Below are 21,333 nucleotides of genomic sequence, written 5' to 3' on the forward strand. Positions count from 1 at the left end.
CTCCCAACTGCCTCACTCACCCTTCCCTATGCTCGATCCTTGGAAAGTCCCCTTGACCCCACTTATTTGACTGCTTCCTCTTGAACTCCTCTCTCCTACAAGAACCACGAACCCATTGACCCCACTGCTTTTTTACTTGCCCTGTCTTCCCTCTCAGCTTAGATTCTAAGGTTTATCATTATAACCACTCCCTGGCTTGTACCCCTCCCCGCTCTAATGACTTTCATCAGCAAAACCCAGCCCTGGCCAAATCCACCTCTCCTTCAACCCCGAAAGCAAAGGAATGTGGCTGGATAAAAACCACACAACCTTGCTGAGTGGTCTCACTTTAGATACAGGACCACTGACTCAAGAGGGCCCTCAGCCTTGTCCATACTACACTTCTCCAGTAACTCTTCCACTCTGAGGGAATTCCTTCTCACCTTCTTCTAGCTCCTTAAATAGCCAACAGCCCCTCCCCACTCACAGCTTTCTATTGCTTAGAATAAAAGAAAGCTCACAGCCCTAATCTACCTCATCAAACCCACTGAGGCAACCGCACAACAAAGAATATTCGGTGCAAACTGGGAGAAGGTACACACACCCCTGTGTGTGTGTGTGTGTGTGTGTGTGTGTGTGTGTGTGTGTGATGTGGAGGATTTGCTAAAAGGCACCATCTCTGCAGTTGGAGCAATTAGAAAAGGCGCCCCTTCCTCCAGGTTGATTTGGCCTCAAACTTGGTTGGCAGAACAGGGGCTGGATTTCAGCTCCCACCTGCCTCCTGCACGTCAGTGGCCTGAACAGGCCACCAAATGTACTACCTGACCTACCTGCATTTGCACCCACGGACTTTGCCTTCTCTCCAAAAAGAGTGTGTGAACATACTGTCCTTGCTCCTATCCAAGGCCAACTCCTCCACTTCTACGCTAGGTCTCATTGTTTCTCACCTACTGGAGGACAAGCTTTCTCCAGCTGTCTTCTCTTACCTTCTGCGTCATCACCTTTACTTCTCTAAAGGATCATTCCAGCATACCAACATAAGGAAACATCCCCCATCTTTAAAATACCTTCCCTTAACCCCAAGTACTCCTCTGTCTCCCTCGTTCTTTACAGCAAAGCTCCTCAAGAGCTGTTTAGACTTGCTATAAACACTTTCTCTTCCTCACCTCCCATCTCTTGTTCACACTAATCAGACTTTCTGCCCAATGACTCCGTTGAAACTGCTTTCGTCAAGGACATCAGCAACCTTCATCAGGTCAAATGCAGTGTTCAAACTCTCAGTCCTCATCTTACTTATTTCAACGGTATTTGATAAGACTGATCACTCCTGAAACAATTCTCTTATCTTCCAACACGCCACCCTCTCCTGGTGTTCCTCCTACCTGGTAGCTCCTTCTCCTCTTCTACAGAATTTCCAAAGGTTGAAGTTCATCTTCCTCCTCGCCTCTAGCTACTCTCCCTCCTAAGTGATTTTACGTAGACTTAAGGCTTTAAAAAGCATCTATGTGCCGATGACTCCCAAATTCATATCTTCAGACTCATATATCCATCCGTTTTGCATCTCCACTTGGATGTAGAACAAGCACCTTATGTAACATGTGCAAAACAGAATTCCTGATTTCCCCCACCTCAGATTTTTTCCTCTTTAAATCTTCCCCATCTCATTAAATAGTATCACCATTAACCTATCCTTTACACCCTGAACCTAAGAATCATTTATGATTTTTTGTTCCTTCACACACTCTCTGCCAAATCCATTCCAAATCTAAATGTACCTGAACACATCCCGATACATCCCTTCTCACCCCTTCTCTGCTGCCATCCTGTCCAAGCTACCATAAACAGCTTCCTTACTGGTCTCCCTGAGGACATCTGTGCTTCCCGGTTGCGTATTTTACACACATTAGCAAGAGTAACTTTTTCAAATGTGAATCAGATGCGGTCATTCCTCTGCTCACCCTCCCATGGCTTTCTGTTGCTCTTATCAACAGCCCATAAGGCTCCATAGGATCTGACCTCTTCCCCACCTCTCTCAGCCTAACTACTACTGCTCTCTAGTAACTGACTACACTCAGCCATACTGGCCTTTTGTTGGTCCTGCAACATGCCAGGCTATTCCCACTTCTGAGTTTATGGCCGATGTTCTTTCAGCTTGGAAAGACCCCCCTACCCCTCCCCTCCCGAGGTATTTGCTAGGCTTATCCCTTCATAGCATACATGTCTGTGCGCAAAGGTCTCCTCTGAGGGGCAATACCTGGCCATCTGTAAAGTCACCCCATTCCTGGCTTTATATTTCTTCACACCACATCACTTCCCGAAATTTTTGTTTACTTGTTTGTTGTGTCTCCTCTCTCCCACTAGAATGCAAGCTCCAGGGGGCCTTTGCTTGTCAACGGCATTATTCCCTGCACCTAGGACAGTGCCTAGCACCTACTAGATGCTCAATTAGTACTTGTCAATTAGTACTTGCATTCCCTCCAAAATTCTATTCTCCTGAATCTTCGGACCCTTCCTCATTTCCTTTCCAGCCTCCCACACCACCAACCCGCGCAAGGCAAAGCTGCAACTCCCCGCTCCTTCCTCTGCGTTTTAAGCTTTTCCACCAACTTCCAGCGCGGCCCCTTTAAGCGGACTCCGGAAAGCCGCGGGGAAGGCGGGGCCGAAACCTCGCCAACGCTGACTCGGAGGGGCGGGGCGGAACTAGGGGGGCGGGGCCTGCGTGCTGCGTGCGTGCGCGTTCTGGAGGCGCCGCCGCCGCCGCGCTCGAGGCCGCCGCCGCCGCCGCCGCCGCCGTCGCCGCGCAGAGCCGGAGCAGGAGCCACGGCCAAGAGGAGGGAGGAGGAGGAGGAGGAGGTGGAGGAGGCGCCGGACCGTGGGGGTGAGTGAGGGGCGGGGAGCCGGAGCCGGCCCCAGGGGGAGCAGGGGGCGCGGGTCGGCCGAGCCCAGGCTGAGGCGGCTCCTGTCGCCGGTCAGTCCCCTGGCTCCCCCTTCCTTCTCCGCGTTCCCTCGGTGTCCGGGGCGGCGGCCCGGGGGCCTGGCCGGCGGGAGGGGCCAGGGCTCGGGGAGGCCCGGCCGCTGCCGCCCGGGGCCAGAGCCAACCACGCCCGCGGACCGAGCCGGTCGACTGTGGTTGGGCCTGCGGGAGAGGGACGGGAGGGGCCCGGGCCGGGTGTGGGAGAGAAAGAGGACATTGTGTCCCCCACCCTCCAACTCCCCGAGGTGTCATGGCACAAGCCCATTTCCCTCGCCATCTCCCCGGACACAGTGCCCTCGCCCCTCGCTGCCTTAGAGAGGTAGAAAATTAGACATCGCTGCATTTTTTATCTTCTTGCTTGTCCCCAGACTAGGGTTAGATCTTCTTTCAAACCCAGCTCACCCTTTGGGGGGCACGCGTAGAAGGGGGTTGCAGGGTTGGGTGAATTTTCTGTCCTCCCTCGGCTGCTTGGAGAGGTGCGGGTAGACGGGAGCGGTGTTCTTTCTGTGTTCACTTGTTAGGGTTCGGGGTCTCCCGTTCCTTCCTTCATTCCCCCAGTGCACAGGGCTGACATCTCTACACCCCACTCCACCTCTCAGCTCCTTTCCCGCCCTCTCTCCCCCACGTCTTCCGTAGCATGCCATGTGTTCGCCTTTTCAGCGTTGCCTTTCTGGGATCTCTGCTTTTTCCCTGAATTTTGTTAGGGAAGAGGTCACCGTGTTCTTGTCTTCCTTCAGACTGGGACTGGTAGGAGTGTCTTTTGCCCCCTCGTTCAGGAAGTTAAGGACAGTGTCTTCGGATAAATTGTGTAATTTACTGCTATGGGGGAAAGATGAGGGGAAGACATCAACTCACAGGGCTAAGAACCAGTTAAGGGGACCTTTTGACCTCTTGGTAAAAGAACTAGCGTTGAGGAGTTAATGTATTCCGTTTTGGGAGGGAAGATCGTTTTGTCACTGCTTTGAAGGGAGGTGGCTATAAGAAGGAAGGGAATAACAGGGCAGGAGGTTATTGGGTCACAGCCGTACAGGTGGCCACAGTTTTCTGCTTCCTGGGTGTGAGATGATGATTTTTCCTGTTTTTATCACAGTAAAAATGAAGGATCAGCTCTTAGTTTTAAAGTGGGGCTCCTACCTTCAAAAGCATGCTGAAAGGGCAGTCTCAGAAGGGATGCTGCTGGAAACAGGATTTGGAAACTTTATTTTGGTTTCCTGTCAGAGTGTGTGGGGGTGGGCACACGTGTGTGTAGTTTTTCTTGTCTTTTGATGTAACTGATATCTGTGATATTTTGCCATAATAAGCACTAAATCAGGCCCTGAGCCCCTGTCTGTCTTTATTATGATTTTCTATAACACTTTCTGTTTGAAATTATATTTGTGTTGGTTGAAATTCTTTTTAATCTGGTGTTTCAATGAATCTTGTTTTACTCCGCATTTTGAATTATGTACTACAAAATATACTTAGATGTAAGGTACTGAGGATCACACCGTGCCCGACGGCACATGGTAGGCACTTGGTATTTCTTGAATGAATTGTTTGATTACAAAGATGTGTCTAGGTTTTACATATCATCTATCTTTTTGAGAGGTAGCTCAAATTAGAAGATTGCATTTCACTTCCAATATACAAAATAGTAATTATTAACTTTTCTGGGCCACTGACACCTTTGAGAATATAGTGAAATAAACGTATAGACTCTCTCCTCAGGAAAGAATAGACATTTATGCACAAAATTTCACATTCAGTTTCAGGGACCCTCTGAAACCAACCATGGGTGCTTGTCTTAAATGTAAACTGGAATCCTGAGTATTATTCAGTTCCATATTAAAACTGTTCAGAAACCTTTGTTCACCTTCTGTGTGACCTCAGGAATGACAGTGTCTGCCCTTACAGACTAAACTTTGGGTCTTTGAGAACAAGATTTAAGAGTGATTGTTACTACAATTTTATGTGGAAAAGTTCTCATTAATAACTTTTACCAATAATTTTAAACTAGTAATTTTAAACAAATGGCTTTGAAGGAAATAAGATTGTTATAGTCACTTTTGACAGCTTAAAATCATAATCACGACTGACATGATTTTTATTGTGCAAACTCCTTAGCAATATGATCAGCACTTGAAACTGTTCATAGATCATTTTTCCTGTTCTCTTCCAAGCTTGTTTATATGCATGGTTTTTCATGTAGTTAATAATTATTGTACAACAGTTATCAACATTCAGTATTAATCTAACAAGTGCTTTTTAAATGCCTATTATGTGAATAAAACAAAGTCCTTGCTGTCATAGAGCTTATATACTAATCAGAAGAGTTGGGCAATAACCAGATAAATATAGAATAAGTCAGATGATAAGAGGTATGCAGAAGAGTAAAGTAGGGTAAGAGGATAAAGAGAAACAGTAGCAAGGAAGGGTAGTCAGGGAAGACATGAGTGAGGGATATATTCTCTCTTGGGGAAGAAGGTTACAGGCAGAGGACTGTTAAGTGCAAAGACTACTCAGCCTTAGCCTTTGCCTTTGCCTTTGCCTTTTGGAGAAGGCCAGTAAGCAAGAGGGAAAGTGAGAGAGCTTGAGGTTAGAGAAGTAGCCGAGGCCACTATAAAGCCTTTTAGGCAATGGTCAGAACTTTGGATTTTACTTTGAATGAGATGGGAAACCACTGGAGGGTTTCGAGTAGAAGAGAGACCTGTTCTGACTACGTTTGTGGGAAATGTTCTGGCTGCTGTGTGGAAATCAACTTGGGGGGGGGGGGTGGGAGTGGAAGCAGGAGGACCTTAGGGGGTTAATCTTCATTTTAAACCTTTTTCCGTGGTTGCAGAATAGCCCATCAACCTGCTCTTAGGAGGTTAATCTTCATTTTAAACCTTTTTCCGTGGTTGCAGAATAGCCCATCAACCTGCTCTTGGGCGTATAGGTAGTTTCCTTTTCCCCCTATTGAAAATAACAGTGAAATGAACACTTTTGTGTATGCAACATTTTCTTTCTTTTCAAATATTTCCTTGGAATTGATTTCCAGAAGTACTGCTGAATCAAAGTATATAAATATACTTGTCTTCTTGGTGTGTCTATTAATTTCTTCAGAGAGTAGATTATACTAGTTAAAAGCGACAGTTGTTGATCTTAAGTTTCATGCAGTGTCACTTGCATTGAATATTATTATTTAATACTTAAAAATAATTTGAGTTATAAAAAAGAGACCTTTTAGATTGTTAGGTTGAACTTTCCGGTAGCTCACGTGAGTTCATTAGTTAGCTCACCTCTCTCTTTAACATTTAACAGCAGCCTGCTAACTGTTGGGGATGCATAGTTGAATTAGAAAGTGTCTCTGCCCTCAGGGAGTTTTACATTCTGTTGTAATTTGTAATGTGATAGTTACATAACTTCAGATCTTGCCAGTGTCTACTGTTACTCAAGAACTTTGTTAGTATATGGTTGATGACCTTTTATATAGAATGGACATTCCAATCAAGCACCTAATTTTTCATATTGATAATTCTTTATTTTTTTGCAAAGGGATTTTTAAATGGCATCTGCAATTTGTTTAATTTCTGTTTTGTATGTCTTTAGAATCTTACATCTCTGATAGCCCCATGTTTTGTTCTTCGTAGTAAATTACGCAGCTAGTACTTAGTTGAGGACTTTCACAGTTGAATTTTTAAATTGTTGTAATTCTTTATAAGTTATTCAAAACACAGAGACTGTTGTTTCTGTTAAATAAGGTCAGCTCTGCATCTTTGAAATTTTATTTAGATTATAAAGGAGGATGATACCAGTCTGTTTTGATAGAATCATACCACTGGGCATCTACATGGCTTGATTTGGCATGAGCGGAAACTCCAATATCTATGAAGTGAGTGGGTTGAACTAATAGAGTTACCTGCAAGCACCTAGCACTGTGTCTGACACAAGCTAGGGACTCAGCAAATGTTCATTGAACCTCGGATAACCTCTAAGCTCCCAGTTCTAAAATTCTTTTATTTTAGAAGGTCAATAAAAATATCTTGTATAAAGCATTTATATCTTAATGTTGTGGTGAGTTTAAAATTGTGAACATAAACTTACTTCCTCCTAATGTTCCTTTCAAATTGAACTCATCAGTTTTTAAAAGAGTTATGGCATATTGCCAAGTATTTTCTGCTCGTTTTGATGTCATATACTGCTGCATGACTTAATGCCAAATTCATATGGAAATGATTAATGTTAAAAATAAAGATATTCAAGCTTTCTTATGTTACTGAGACAGATGAAACATCCATTTTTTCCCCTTTTTTCTGTGTGTGAAATTTGAACCTATAAACTTACCATGATGTTCTGATCAGTTAAGCAGTTTAGAGAACTATGCCATTCTGTCATTTTTGCTTGAAAATAGGCCTTTTAGAGGTAGAAGGTACAGGTATGCACGAATAAAAAAAGGAAATTGTGTATGATGATTCAGGTGGAGTTGAAATAAGAAATAGTATACTTTTATAAGTGGAATATATCGGGATTAAATATGTTCTGTGAAATTAATTTCAATCATTAGACTAATGGCTTTTTTTTTTAAGTTCTGATGACTTACTTAGGCTATATAAATTTAGGTTAGATAAATCTGGAAAAGATTTCTTTGCATATCCAGTTTTCCCAGAGACAGAGATACGTTTCCTATCTTCAGCATATTTATTTAGTTCACATTGATAGAGAGTGGTTCAAAGTGTGGAATGGTAAAACTAACCAAATTTGGAATTAAATATGTAATTCTGTGTTTGGTTTCAGAATATATTTAAATTAGGCCATATCTCATAAGGATAGGAATGTACTAAACACATAACTGATAAAAGACACTGTTGGGTTAATTAAAACTTAAGTTGATTTACTTTAAATTCACAAGTATACGTGTATACCTGTAACACGCATGGTTGTTTGCAATGCTGTGTTATACACACTCATTTTGGTTGTAAAAAATAACTTTGCTTAGGCTAGAACTGTGGCTTAGTTATCAATGACAAAAGTGTAAAGTTGGAGAGACACAAAGAACTGGGTACAACTGTTTCTTTGGACAAAGCCCAAATGCCGCTTGTAAGATTCTAAGTTAGTAGTAGTAAGAATTCTCTTATTGCAGACTGAACATTTCATATCTGTCAGATGTGTGATCCGGAGAGTAAATTCATTCACTCTGTTTTCAGTGATATTTTAAAATTCATTTATAAATAGGATCATTCTGTTCTAGACAAGTTGGCTGTTTTATAGGACATTAAGCAAGCAACCGTAACTTAATTATTTTAGCAGCTGACATTTAACACTAATCTTTGGGTTTTATGTAGTTTTCAGTATCTATTCCAAATCATTGATGTCTTTTGAACTACCTTATTTATTTATTTATTTGTTTGTTTGTTTGTTTGGCTGAACCGGGTCCTAGTTGACGCATGCGGGCTCTTTTAGTTGCAGCATGCAGGCTCTTAGTTGCATCATGCGGGATCTAGTTCCCTGACCAGGGATTGAACCCGGACCCCTGCATTGGGAGCTCACAGTCTTAACTACTGGACCACCAGGGAAGTCTCTGCACTACCTTTTTTAAAATTTATTTTTGGCTTCATTGGGTCTTTGTTGCTGTGTGCAAGCTTTCTCTAGTTGTGGCAAGCAGGGGCTGCTCTTCATTGCGGTGTGTGGGCTTCTCATTGCGGTGGCTTCTCTTGTTGCGGATCACAGGCTCTAGGCGTGGGGGCTTCAGTAGCTGTGGCACGCGGGCTCAGTAGTTGTGGCTCGTGGGCTCTAGAGCGCAGGATCAGTAGTTGTGGCGCACGGGCTTAGTTGCTCCGTGGCATGTGGGATCTTCCTGGACCAGGGCTCGAACCTGTGTCCCCTGCATTGGCAAGCGGATTCTTAACCACTGAGCCACCAGGGAAGTCCCTGAACTACCTTTTATTTATTTATTTATTTATATTTATTTATTTATTTTTTATTTATTTTTAATGCATTTATTTATTTATTTTTGGCTGCATCAGGTCTTTGTTGCTATGGGCGAGATTTTTCTAGTTGCGGCGAGCGGGGGCTACTCTTCATTGTGGTGCGCGGTCTTCTCATTGCGGTGGCTTCTCTTGTTGCGGATCATGGGCTCCTGGCCCCCAGGCTTCAGTACTTGTGGCATGCGGGCTCAGCAGTTGTGGCTCGCTGGCTCTAGAACGCAGGTTCAGTAGTTGTGACGCATGGGCTTCGTTGCTCCGTGGCATGTGGGATCTTCCCGGACAAGGGCTCGAACCCGTGTCCCCTGCATTGGCAGGCGGATTCTTAACCACTGTGCCACCAGGGAAGCCCCCTGAACTACCTTTTAAATTCTAGCTGTGAAAATATTGCATAACTTGATTATTAGATTTCAGATTCAGTCATTGAACAGAAGTTTGGGTGACCCAGTATTTGGCAGTTTGACAGAAACTGAGATGTGAGTCTGTAGTTTCTACTCTAAGTGTATAGTCTATGTATATAGTCTAGTAATTTATTTTGTTTCCCAGAACCTGACATATGTCTTTTAAATAAATGTTGTATTTTTATGGTTGAGTAAAAATAGAATGATACTCATTTTCTAAGTAAAATCTATGTGATATTTTAATTCTCTCAGTTGCTAAACAACTATTTCTGTGGTCTTATTTTCTAACAGCTTTTTAGTATTAGAGCAAACCAGTTTCCCATTGGTTAAAGTGTAGTAAAATAAGAATTGCTTGCTCAACCGCCTATTTTACTTCCGTCAAAGTCTTTTCTTTTTTTTTTTTTTTCCAAATTGCTTTTCTGCATATATGCCATACTGTAGGGAAGTTTTTTCCTGGTTCAGCTAACAGTTTTAATTCTGTGTTTAATGTGAGAAGTTTTGGATTTTTTTTTCTTTTGAAGAGCAGCTTAATATTTTTTCTACACTGATTAAAATCAACCTGTCCCACTAAAGTTAACTATCCAATAGAACAGAAACGTGCATATAGAGAAAATGCATTTGTGTGCGTTTTTAGTGAATGTTGTTGGTAGCTTGCCAGCTTTATTTTCAAGTTCCTCCCAGACCTGTGATGTGCTTATAAGGCAACAACAGTATATTTAGTTAATTTGCAAAACGAGAATACCTTTTCTGGTTTTTCCATTTTGCATGTTTTGAGTTAGGATTAATTGGACATTTATTATTCTCAACAGGCATACGGTAAAACAGTTCGTTTAACTGTGGTGCTTTCTGTTGGAGCATTGGCTGACTTTTAGATAGTGAGCCTTGTGCAGTTTCATGAGTACTACTGAGTTTTGGATGACATTCTTTACACAATCTGAAAGTACCCCTGAGCCTTATAGAAGCTGGAAACAAAACAAATTTGATGTTTTCTGGTGGGTTGTTTTTTTTTTTTTTTTTTTTTTTTTTGCGGTACGCGGGCTTCTCAGTGTTGTGGCCTCTCCTGTGCTCTGGACGCGCAGGCTCAGCGGCCATGGCTCACAGGCCCACCTGCTCCATGGCATGTGGGATCTTCCTGGACCGGGGCATGAACCCGTGTCCCCTTCATCGGCAGGCGGACTCTCAACCTCTGCGCCACCAGGGAAGGGAAGCCCTGATGTTTTCTTTGCAGTAGGAAGTGTAGTTTCTAGTACAAGAAATATGCCCTTGTTAGGTTCAGGACCATTTTCAGGGGTTATAACTGCTTGAACATTTTTTTCTTGTTTAAACTAATTCATGTTCCATTGTGGCAAATTTTGAAAAGAACATAAATGTAAAGAAGAAATTGAAGATTACCCATAAACCTATCACCCAGAGATAATTTCTACTAACATTTTAATGTACATTTTTCTAGTTCTTTCCTCACGTGTACAGATTCTTTTAATTTAAAAAAAAATGGAATTATATTTCTATACATACAGTTTTGCTCCTACTTTTTTCTCTGAACAGGGTATTGTTCTCCTAGTGTGGGACTCTTAGGTTGATCTTTATAATACTACTATTTTAAATAACACTGGGACAAACATTTTTGTACATTTATCTTTGATTGCATCTCTGTTTTTTTTTTTTCCTTTAGGGTAGATTCCCAGAAGTGGGATAACTGGATCAGAGGGTGGTTACCCTGTGTATAAGAGTGTGTGTCTCACTGCACCTTCAATGGCATTGAGTAGGTCAGTTTTTACAATCTTTGCCAATTTGATAGATATCTGTTACAATTCTTGGGTGGTAATCACAAAATCCTCATATTATTAATAATCTGTAAAACCATCAGAGTGTATTATTATTATTTTGCAGTCATCTTTGAAAAAGTTGGTTGGAATGATTTTCTTTGAAAATATTTTAGGTAAAAGTAATCTTTGTAACAAAAAAGATATTCCTTGACATTGCAATTTGAGTATTGTTCTTATATTGGAAAGAAATAGCATTTTAATCTCTCTTTACTAAAATAAACATGAGAAAGCTTATTTTATAGTATGTAGTAAGTAGAACTATAATGTAAAACTAAATTATTTCAGATAGATGAGAGGGATAGTCACATGATTCAGACTTTAAAAAAAAACACCACACAACTTAGTGTTTAGAGCAATGGCTGTAGAGTTAAGCAGCCTGTGTTCAAATCCTTGCTTTGCCACTTACTAAGTATATCATTTGAGGCAACTTACTGAGTGTACAATTTAAGGTAACCTACTAAATATATAATTTGATGTTTCTGAGCTTTGGGTTTCTCATCTTTAAAAGGAGAATAAATAATAATACCTACTTTATAGGATTGTTGAGAGGATTAGAAATACTGTTTAAGACTGCTGAGCACATAGTAGGCGTTTAATAAAAGCTGGCAGTTGTTGGGTTTGGAAGTTTTGGGCCAGTTTTGTAGGGTGGGGCAGGACATATCTTTCATGTGTCCTTATTTACATAAATAAATGCAGAGATGCAAAGGGGCCTTGAGCAGTGGCAGCTGGAAGGGAGTGGTAGACATTCTTTGTGGTAGGAATGGCATGAGCCAAGATAGAAAGTTCAGGACAAGTTGGAGGACAGGAGATTGATTTGACAGAAGCCTAGGCTTGTATAATTAGAAAATAATGGCAATAAGGGCATAGAGATTGATTGGGACTAGACTTTGGAAGTCATTGAATGCTAGGTTGAGAAGTATAGGCTTTATGTGGGAGCACAGGAAGTTTTGATATGAGGAAAATGATCCGATCAGAGCATTCATCTTTTGGAAGATGAATCTAGCTACAGAGTACAGAATGAATTGAGGAAGAAAGAGACTGAAGATAGGGAGACTGGTTTAAATACATAGGTAAGGCAAGATCTGAGGGTTTAACGGAAAACAAGAGGGAAGGTTTTGGGGGGAGTTGCTAGGAGTCACTGTTGTGAAGATCTCTGGATCTTCAAGTATACCCAGTTTGGAGATGAAGTTCAAAAGAGAGAGTCTGAGTCTATTGAATAGGTTACATGGAATTAGGTAACCTCTAAGAGAAGATAAGATTCAGTGGGTACACTTCGGTTGTTGCTACCTTTTTTTAAAAAAATGAAGGGTAAAAGATTCCTGTTTTTCATCAATAAAAATCATGTTTATGCTATTTCTTTGACAAATGTATAGTCTCCTGTAGAAATTTACTTATCTAACATTTTGAGTTCTTAGCTAACAAGGAATCTCACTTTTAGACATTGTATTTCTGAAGGTATTATCTTAAAATACTTCACTGTAAGGTGAAATTCCTCTCTGTGTGGTTTTTCCAGCTTTTGTGAATGCAACTGGACTTTAGAAACATCAGTTTTGTGAGCAGAAGTGATGAAAAGTGAAGTATAGACTTCTTGTTAAGCAGCTTAGATTGTTGAAGGCAGTGAAATATGGAGCAATAAAAAATAAGAAACCGAGGATGTGCTCTTTATAAAAAATATCACTTTCAGTACTTCTCTCTTAATTTCTTAAGTAAAAAAAAAATGAGTTAGCAAATGCCATTCTTAGTCATTCTGGTACCTGGTTCTAGCTCCATGCTAATTGTATTTTCCACTTGGCTGAATAATATGTAAGCAAGTTAGCCTAAAGATTTATATTAATATTTCTTTTTAACCGATAAGTAAACTCACATGAGCTGTGAATTATCTGCTTGCTGTCTTCCTTTTATGTTACCAGTTGAAAAAAGAAGCAACCCCCAATTTTTAAAAAGTAAATACAGCTATGTGCTACGTTCAAGATGTTTGCATTTTTTAAACCATTGAGTTTTATACCTTTCTTAATGTTTCTTTTAGTTTTCAAATATTTTCTAAACTCAGAAATAGTCTTTATTATTATTTTTATTCACATCTCTCCCCTTTAAAAGTATCCTTGAAAATCTTTTTAAATTAATAAGCAAATGTAGCACATAGTATTGAGGATTGTGTATGTGTTATTTTTTTTACAAACACTGTTTTTTTAATGTGAAACTGCAAAAGCCCAGATCTGGTCAACTGAGTATTTCATTTACTAGAGACCTCAGATATTCAAAACAGGGATTTAATGTCTCAAACTATGAGATTCCAGTTGAGTCTATTTGAATTGATTTGAAGATATTCCTGTTTATTAACAGAAATCAGAACTACAATTCATTCCCTAGGACTGATCACTCTTACCCTTCCCTCCTTCTCCCCAAGCATAGCTGAGAACAGAAACTTCCCTGATTTGGGCCATGCTGGCACTGTCACTATGATGTCAGATATAGCCTTCCCAGTCTGTACTTCTTACATTCTTCGAAGCCTACTTGCTTTTTGGCAGGAAAAATAAGTTATTAGATTGAGTGGCTAGCAGCTCATGGTATACTGTTATAAGAAAATCCACAATTTTAAATGTCAGTTAGACCTCAATAAAGCTAAAATTAAAAAAAGAAAATTTATTCAATTTTTACATGAGGCGACCTATGAGGTATGTGAAACATGAGTAGACTTTCATATTTTTCTATCCCAAAAGATTGAAATAAAAGAAAATAAAGCCCACTGGTTGAATGGATTATTGTGTACATTTTTCTTACTCTTTTTTTCATTGAAAACATTTTTTCTTACTCCTTTTGAATAAGCAATTTTGAATGCTAAATGTAAGTTCTTGACTAGGAAATCAGAGTCCTTCCCCAAAATAATCTTAAGCAGTTTGGCTAGTTAGCCAACAGTTATTTATTGAATGATTATTGGGTACCTGGTGCTATTTTAGGAACTGAAGATAGGGCAGTGAATAGACTGCTCTCTGGAGTTCTTTATACCTGTGGGGTTTGGTGATTGTGGAGAGAAACAGTAAACAAACAAATAAGGGAACAGATAATTTCAGAGGTCACAAATGCTATGAAGAAGCTATAACAGGAAGAAATGATAGTGATGGAAGGGTTTAGAATGAGTGTTGAGGAAAAATTCCCTGATGATATTTAATCTGACACCTGAATGACAAAAAGCCAGACATGTGATGATCTGCAAGAAGAGTGAACCAGACAAGAGGGCCAGTTGGTGCAAAAGCCCTCAAGTGGGAAGCAGCTAGTCATGATTGAGAAGGCCGTTGTGGTAAGCTGAGGGGAGACTGGTAGATGACGTTGGCAAGGGACAGATCACAGAAGTCTGTGGTGAAGGGTTTGGATTTTGTTCTTACAAATACAAAGGGAAGACACAGGATATCACTACCTACCTTTATGGATAAATATGTGTAACTTTTGAATTTGAAGATGGTGTTACTAATGATACTGGCTTAAAACAAATCTGTAGGGTAACCAGTAGTTTTTCCAGACATAGAAAATCACTAATTTATGGTACATAAATTATGTTTTTCCCGGGGTATGCAGAAATAGGAGTGAATTCTTTTAGTTTTGCAAAGAGCCTAATGAAAATTGTGTGTTTGCTCTCAATAGATTTATACAGGTGAAATATTATGTATATTTGCTTTGACCAATAACTATTTTTACTCAAATCTTTGAGGCTAATTACCACATTATCATTATCATACATTGTGGTGATTTGCAGGCTGTTAATGAAATAAAACATTGTGCTTACACCTCAGAAACCCAGCATTGAGTTTCATTAGTTTTTATGTCTGACAGTTTGAGAGTTCTAATTAGCCATTATAACTGATTAATAAAATGTGAGTGCATTTGATAGACAAAAGTCTTTAAAGACATGGAATCTGGAGAATAAAGGATTTTTCATAGTTAGGTTGAGAACCACAGATAAATGTCCCAATCTCTAGAGAGACTTATAGGGAAAAGGGAACTAGTATTTTTGGGGGGGAAGGTAAAACCCTTACATCACACTTCATCTGCACAGCAAATCTGTGAAGTAGATATAGTTCATTATTTGCAGATGATGAAACCCAAGGTAATTATATAATTTATGAAAATTCACAAACTTTTTTTTAAAGTCTTTTTTTTTTTTTAAATTTATTTTTGGCTGTGCTGGGTCTTCGTTGCTGCTCATGGGCTTTTTCTAGTTGCGGCGAGCGGGAGCTACTCTTCATTGCGGTGCGCGGGCTTCTCATTGCGGTGGCTTCTCTTGTTGCGGAGCATGGGCTCTAGGTACGCGGGCTTCAGTAGTTGCAACACACAGTCTCAGTAGTAGTGGCACGCAGGCCCTAGAGTGCACGGGCTTCAGTAGTTGTGGAGCGCAGTTTCGGTAGTTGTGGCGCACGGGCTTAGTTCCTCTGCGGCGTGTGGGATCTTCCGGACGAGGGCTTGAACCCGTGTCCCCTGTGTTGGCAGGTGGATTCTTAACCACTGCGCCACCAGGGAAGGCCACAGACTCATAATTGTAGAGGTTAATGCTGACTGCAAACTTTCAGAGGAAAGGACTTCTGCAGTACAAAGCACAAAATAAATGATAAGTAAATATTTGTGTTTTGCTTGCATGCAAACATGAATGAATGAATGAGTGAATGAATGAATGAGTAGGTGAATGACGGAAGACTGCCTCTATCCCTCTTATCTTTTTTTCAGTGCAGCACACCCTTTTTCTTCTATTAAATGAGTCTCAAAAACTCTTCAGAAATAGACTTCACCTATCTTTTTCTCTGCAAAATTCCTCCCCCCATGTAGCTTAAATTACTTAAAATAAATCATACAGTAAAAATTCTGAGGAGGGATATAAAGACCAGAAACTCAGAAAGTATAATTTTCACTAAGATTTTAACTACCTGAGTAGTCCCTAATGTTTTCAGCTTTAAAAGAAATCTGCTTTAGACCCTTGCATTCACATTCAAGATATTATCTTCTTTTGGTTCTGCTTGTATCTCTTAAATTGTTTATAATTGTTTAAAAATTTACTGTAGTTTTTTGAAGTGAGGTGGCGGAACAACAGTAATCAAAATGTTTATGCAGCCAACATTAGTTGTCCATGTAATCTCTAACTGTTTCAGTGTGGCAGGGTGTTTATTTCTGTCTTCTATTAGTACACCATAGTGTGTGATTTATTGTTCAGAAATATGAACTGATAATTCCGGGGCATTTAATGGTTAGTAGGGTTAAAAACATACATAATGGGGATTTTTTTATCCTTGACTGATGTTAATACTCAGGCAGAATAGCAGTATGAGATCTCTCTAAACTTCATATTTATAAAGTTTCTAATCCTTCAAATAAATTAATATCTTTTTAAATATAAATTTATTTATTAATTTTTTTTTTGGCTGAGTTGGGTCTTCGTTTCTGCGCGCAGGCTTTCTCTAGTTGCGGCAAGCGGGGGCTACTCTTCATTGCAGTGCTCAGGCTTCTCATTGCGGTGGCTTCTCTTGTTGCAGAGCACGGGCTCTAGGCATGCAGGCTTCAGTAGTTGTGGCGCGAGGGCTTCAGTAGTTGTGGCTCGTGGGCTCTAGAGCGCAGGCTCAGTAGTTGTGGCACACGGGCTTAGTTGCTCTGCGGCATGTGGGATCTTCCCGCACCAGGGCTCAAACCTGTGTTCCCTGCATTGGCAGGTGGATTCTTAACCACTGTGCCACCAGGGAAAGCCCCAAATGAATTAATATCTTAATAAATTAAGTTTAGAGTACTTTTTTTTCTTTTTTTTTTTTTTTGCGGTATGCCGGCCTCTCACTGTTGTGGCCTCTCCCGTTGCGGAGCACAGGCTCCGGATGCACAGGCTCAGCGTCCATGGCTCACGGGCCCAGCCGCTCTGCGGCATGTGGGATCTTCCCGGACCGGGGCACGAACCCGTGTCCCCTGCATCAGCAGGTGGACTCTCAACCACTGCGCCACCAGGGAAGCCCAAGTTTAGAGTACTTTTAAATGAATACCTAATAGGAATGGATACCTAAGAGATGAAAATAGATGCAGATAATTGAGAGATTGAAAGAAACTATTTTAGTGGAAGGTTGCGAAAGGGAAGGGATTATAATACAGGATTTACCATACGGAAATGGATGACACATGGAAGTTGCTATGCTAGACTGTGAAAAGAAATTTATCTTCACCAAAAGAGAAATGAAATTGATGAAATGAGGGCTAAAAGGAGATAAATTAACATTGAAGGGTAGAAAGAACACTTTAGGTTAGGTATGGTGGCCTACAGGGACCTTCTGACAGGATATGATGAATCTCATCATTTATGGCAGTATCACTACTTCATGAAGGATGGGATCTGTCTTGTTGATTTGTATTCAAAGTACAATAAACCTAGACAGAATGAAGAGCGTTGTTTTTGTGAAGAAGGAACATATTTTTAAACTTGTCTCTAGTTGTCTGAGACTAAGGTTATAATATGATGGGTCTATAAAAGGTAACTTTAGGTGATGTTTGGTTCTTGGTATCCTCAAAGTGCTTTTTTTGTTTTTTGGGGGTTTTGGGGCTAGTTTTCTGTATGACAGCTTTCAACTGCTCAACTGTTGTATCCTGCTGCTCTTTATTCTAATCATATAATCAGTTTAGTAATGACATACATAACCCCCTGGCATGAGATTTTCATGCTTCAGAAAATTGTTTTGCATATAAAGTACAAGTATCAATTTGCCCTGTTGATGTGTATATCTAAAAGTTGATGTAAGCGACACTTTTATAAATTTAATTATTTAAAAATTTTAGATTAATTTAAGAAAAACCATGGGCAAGTCAGTTGGAAGGTGAATCTTGTGTCTTCAGACCCACCTTTATTTGTTTATTAGATCTTCAGATATTAGGTTGTTTTGATGTTGTGTCTTTTACATCCAGATGATAAGTCTGGAACTTTAAAAAAAGTTCCTGTGCCTTTTGAATATTGAGTTTCACACTTGGGACAAACTCCATTGTAAGACATTCTTTTGAATTTTAAATAAATGTTTGGTAACTTCTCACTAGTAGTCAAATGTCATAATTTTTACTTTAAAATATGACAGCATTATAACTCAAGTACAGTTGAAACTATGGGTAGGAGGGTTTTAGGTGATGTAGTCATTCTCTTATTTCCATTATGCTTTAGACTTGTACTACTGTCATCAATAGAACAAGCTTGAGATTGTGTCACCACTCAGTGCCATCTGCTTGTGTGTGTATGTAAGCAGTAGGCCTTAACACTGGATATAAAGAATCATTGCTTTGTGGTGTTCCAAACTGGCTCTGCTTAGGTTCAACTGTACTGGGTTGAGCTTGTGTCTATAGTGAATTGTCACATTTTTGATCTTTTGCAGCTATAACATTTCCATAACCATGTATTTAATGTTTTCTGTGTGTTGATGTGCTGAAGGTGGACATGTGAAGTTTTTTAGTAGTACAAAGAGAATGCCTATTTAATCAGTAAAATTTTTCAATGTTTTTTTTTTTTTAAGCATTCAAATACTTGCAAAAGAGAGATGGCTCTATATGAAGGACCAACCATCCTCTCTCCACCTTGTGGTTAATTTTCACAGTATAAGAGACTATTTTTTTTAGTCCTATAAGCCAAAGTGTTTTGTAGAAAATCAATCATGTTATTGCTTTTGTCTGCACCATTTAAAGAAATGCTCTATTGTTAAGAGAGAAAAAGTTTATTAACAGTGTTTATATAGTATGATTTCAGTTCTTATTTTTTACAAGTTTTTATTCATATGTAGAATATAGGCAAAAAGGAAACATCAGTAGGATCAAAGTTGTTATCGTGAAGTTGGGATTACAGGTGATTTTTATGTTCCTTTTTAAATTTAAACTTTTTTCTGAATTTTATACACTGTTCATATATTTTATAATTAGAAAATGAAGGTTCTAAGATGAGTTCATTATAGAATATGAAATTAAATTTAATAAAGCTTTTAAAGATGAAGATTCTTTGGGGATAAAATGAGTTAAAGGCTTTACAGATGAATTAAACAAATGCATTCCTGAAATGGAATTATATATAATGATAAAATCTGTACTTTAAAACAAAAACAAGCAAAATTAAGTTCGTTTTCTTGGTGTAGCAAGTGAGAGAAATGGGAAAAGTGTACTATTGATATGATGACTTGGAAAACTTTTGATTCTTCTAACTCAGGTTTGCCTCAGTTACATTCATTTGTATACTGTTTTATAGATAATTGTTTAATTACAAGATGTAAATGTATTTATATAAATGATATGCCAAATCTCACATTGAATATTTGGTTATTTGATACTGTATTTGTGGTCAGCAGTTTAGACACTATGAAAGTTTGTATATACTATCTATATATATGTGTATATATATATATATATATATATATATACTATCTATCTATCTATCTATATATATATATATATATATATAGTATCTACCAGCTGTTCCTTCACCTCTTTATTTCCCAGTTGTTTTCATCTGTAAAATGGAAAAAGACATGTTTGAGGATTGAATAAGTATGTCTGGCATACAAAAAGCACTTAAATATCATTGCTGCCGTTATTATTACTACCACCAAAAGTTGGCATCGATGTCTATAAGAAATGGAGACGATCACTAGGGACTGAAGCAACGTCTTAATCCTTTGTATCCATTTTGACTAAGCCAGTGTATTCTCTTATAGTTAAGTGAGACTACTACCTGTACACTTAGGTAGATTCATTATTTATGTACACAGTAAATCTTGGCATTTGTGGTTTAACGTTTTAAACCCAGAGTCTTTAACATGGGAGGTTTGTAATTTGGGGTAGGCAGAATTTTGAATCTTGCATATTTCAAGGCTGACATGCCAAACACGTTTATTAACTAGCGAATTGAATGTAGCTGACAGCATCCCAGTTATTATTACCTAACAGTGACTTTTGTTCCCTACTTGTTTAATTTTCACCATGGGATTAAAAACTTGTGTTTCTTTGTGAATGATGCCCTGAGAAGGCCAGTAGTTAATACTGGATTTTGCAGATTTAACTGAAGTGAGTTTATTTTAGTGGCAAAATTTATGAATTTTGCTTATTTCTTTTATATTCTTCACAGTGCCTTGTACCCAGTAGAGATAATGGATAATAGGGTGTGTTTGATAGTTTGTGAAGAAATTTGAATTTCCAGGTTCCTTAAAGGAAAGGGAGGAGGTTAGCAGGAATTCCTAGATTTCCAGGCTTTTAGGTTATTTTTATTTTTATCACTTAAGTACATAATTTAAAAAATTTCTTAGACCAGATTAAAATATATATCTGTCTGGATTTCATATTTCCATGGAGTGGTATGATGATATAAGTGTGCCTCATTTAATAAAAGCTACTAGTCCCATCCATAGATATGTTGATTTTATTATATCTGCAGTAGGGCCAAGGAATCTGTAGTTTACTCTGCCAGTGGATCCCAGATAATTCTGATGCAGTACTTTTTCATTTTCTTACTCTATATGTTTTCATTTTAGTATTATATTTTTTTAAATATTGTATTTTTAAAGCCTTAGGACTATAGGAATAAACTTTATATTTAATAATGAAAATTAATGTTATGTCTTAACTTTAAGTAGTTCAATGTGCATATATTACTTATTCAGACCCAAGTAATACCAAGTTCATTGTAGAAAAATTGAGAGTACCAATGAGGCAGTGTTTCTCAGCCTTTTTATCATTATCACTTGCTCCCCTCACTCCAGTCTTTATATATATATATTTCTAATTGTCCCCCTAGTTAAATTTTAATACCTCAGGTATTATACTGTATATTTGTTTATTTATTGTACATTAATCTGTGCTTTGTACACGAAAAGGGTTAAGATTTTTTTACCCCCTTAGGAGCGATATTGCCCCTGTTGAGAATGAATACAATAAGCTAAAAGAAAAATCACTCTTAGTTTTACCTCCCAGTCTGTTTACATTTTGGTATACTTCTTGCCCAGTGGTTTTCAATGCATATCTATTTTCCTTCAGAAAATGAGATTGGATGCATAATAGTTCATGCTCCCTTTAAAAAAAATATTGTGGGGCTTCCCTGGTGGCACAGTGGTTGGGAGTCCGCCTGCCGATGCAGGGGACACGGGTTCGTGCCCCGATCCGGGAAGATCCCACATGCCATGGAGCGGCTGGGCCCGTGGGCCATGGCCGCTGAGCCTGCGCGTCCGGAGCCTGTGCTC

General features: G+C 39.2%; 1 protein-coding gene across 4 annotated transcripts in view; it reads left to right on the forward strand.

Moving 5' to 3' along the window:
- Nucleotides 1–2,760: 2,760 nt before the first annotated feature.
- Nucleotides 2,761–21,333, forward strand: part of RAP1A (RAP1A, member of RAS oncogene family) — a 76,808-nt gene continuing 58,235 nt past the window's right edge. For 2 of the 4 annotated variants that reach the window (XM_055084383.1, XM_028489010.2), the window contains exon 1: nucleotides 10,986–11,059. Coding sequence is in view for 1 of the 4 variants with exons in the window: in XM_028489010.2 (XP_028344811.1) it covers nucleotides 11,046–11,059 (14 nt within the window). In the remaining 3 variants the exon portion in view is untranslated. Of the gene's footprint in view, nucleotides 2,858–10,985; nucleotides 11,060–21,333 lie in introns of those variants that run through there. The other 2 variants (XM_007101683.4, XM_055084384.1) reach the window with 2 other exon arrangements.

The sequence above is a fragment of the Physeter macrocephalus genome, chromosome 4 (genome assembly GCF_002837175.3).
Source record: "Physeter macrocephalus isolate SW-GA chromosome 4, ASM283717v5, whole genome shotgun sequence".
NCBI classification, from domain to species: domain Eukaryota; kingdom Metazoa; phylum Chordata; class Mammalia; order Artiodactyla; family Physeteridae; genus Physeter; species Physeter macrocephalus.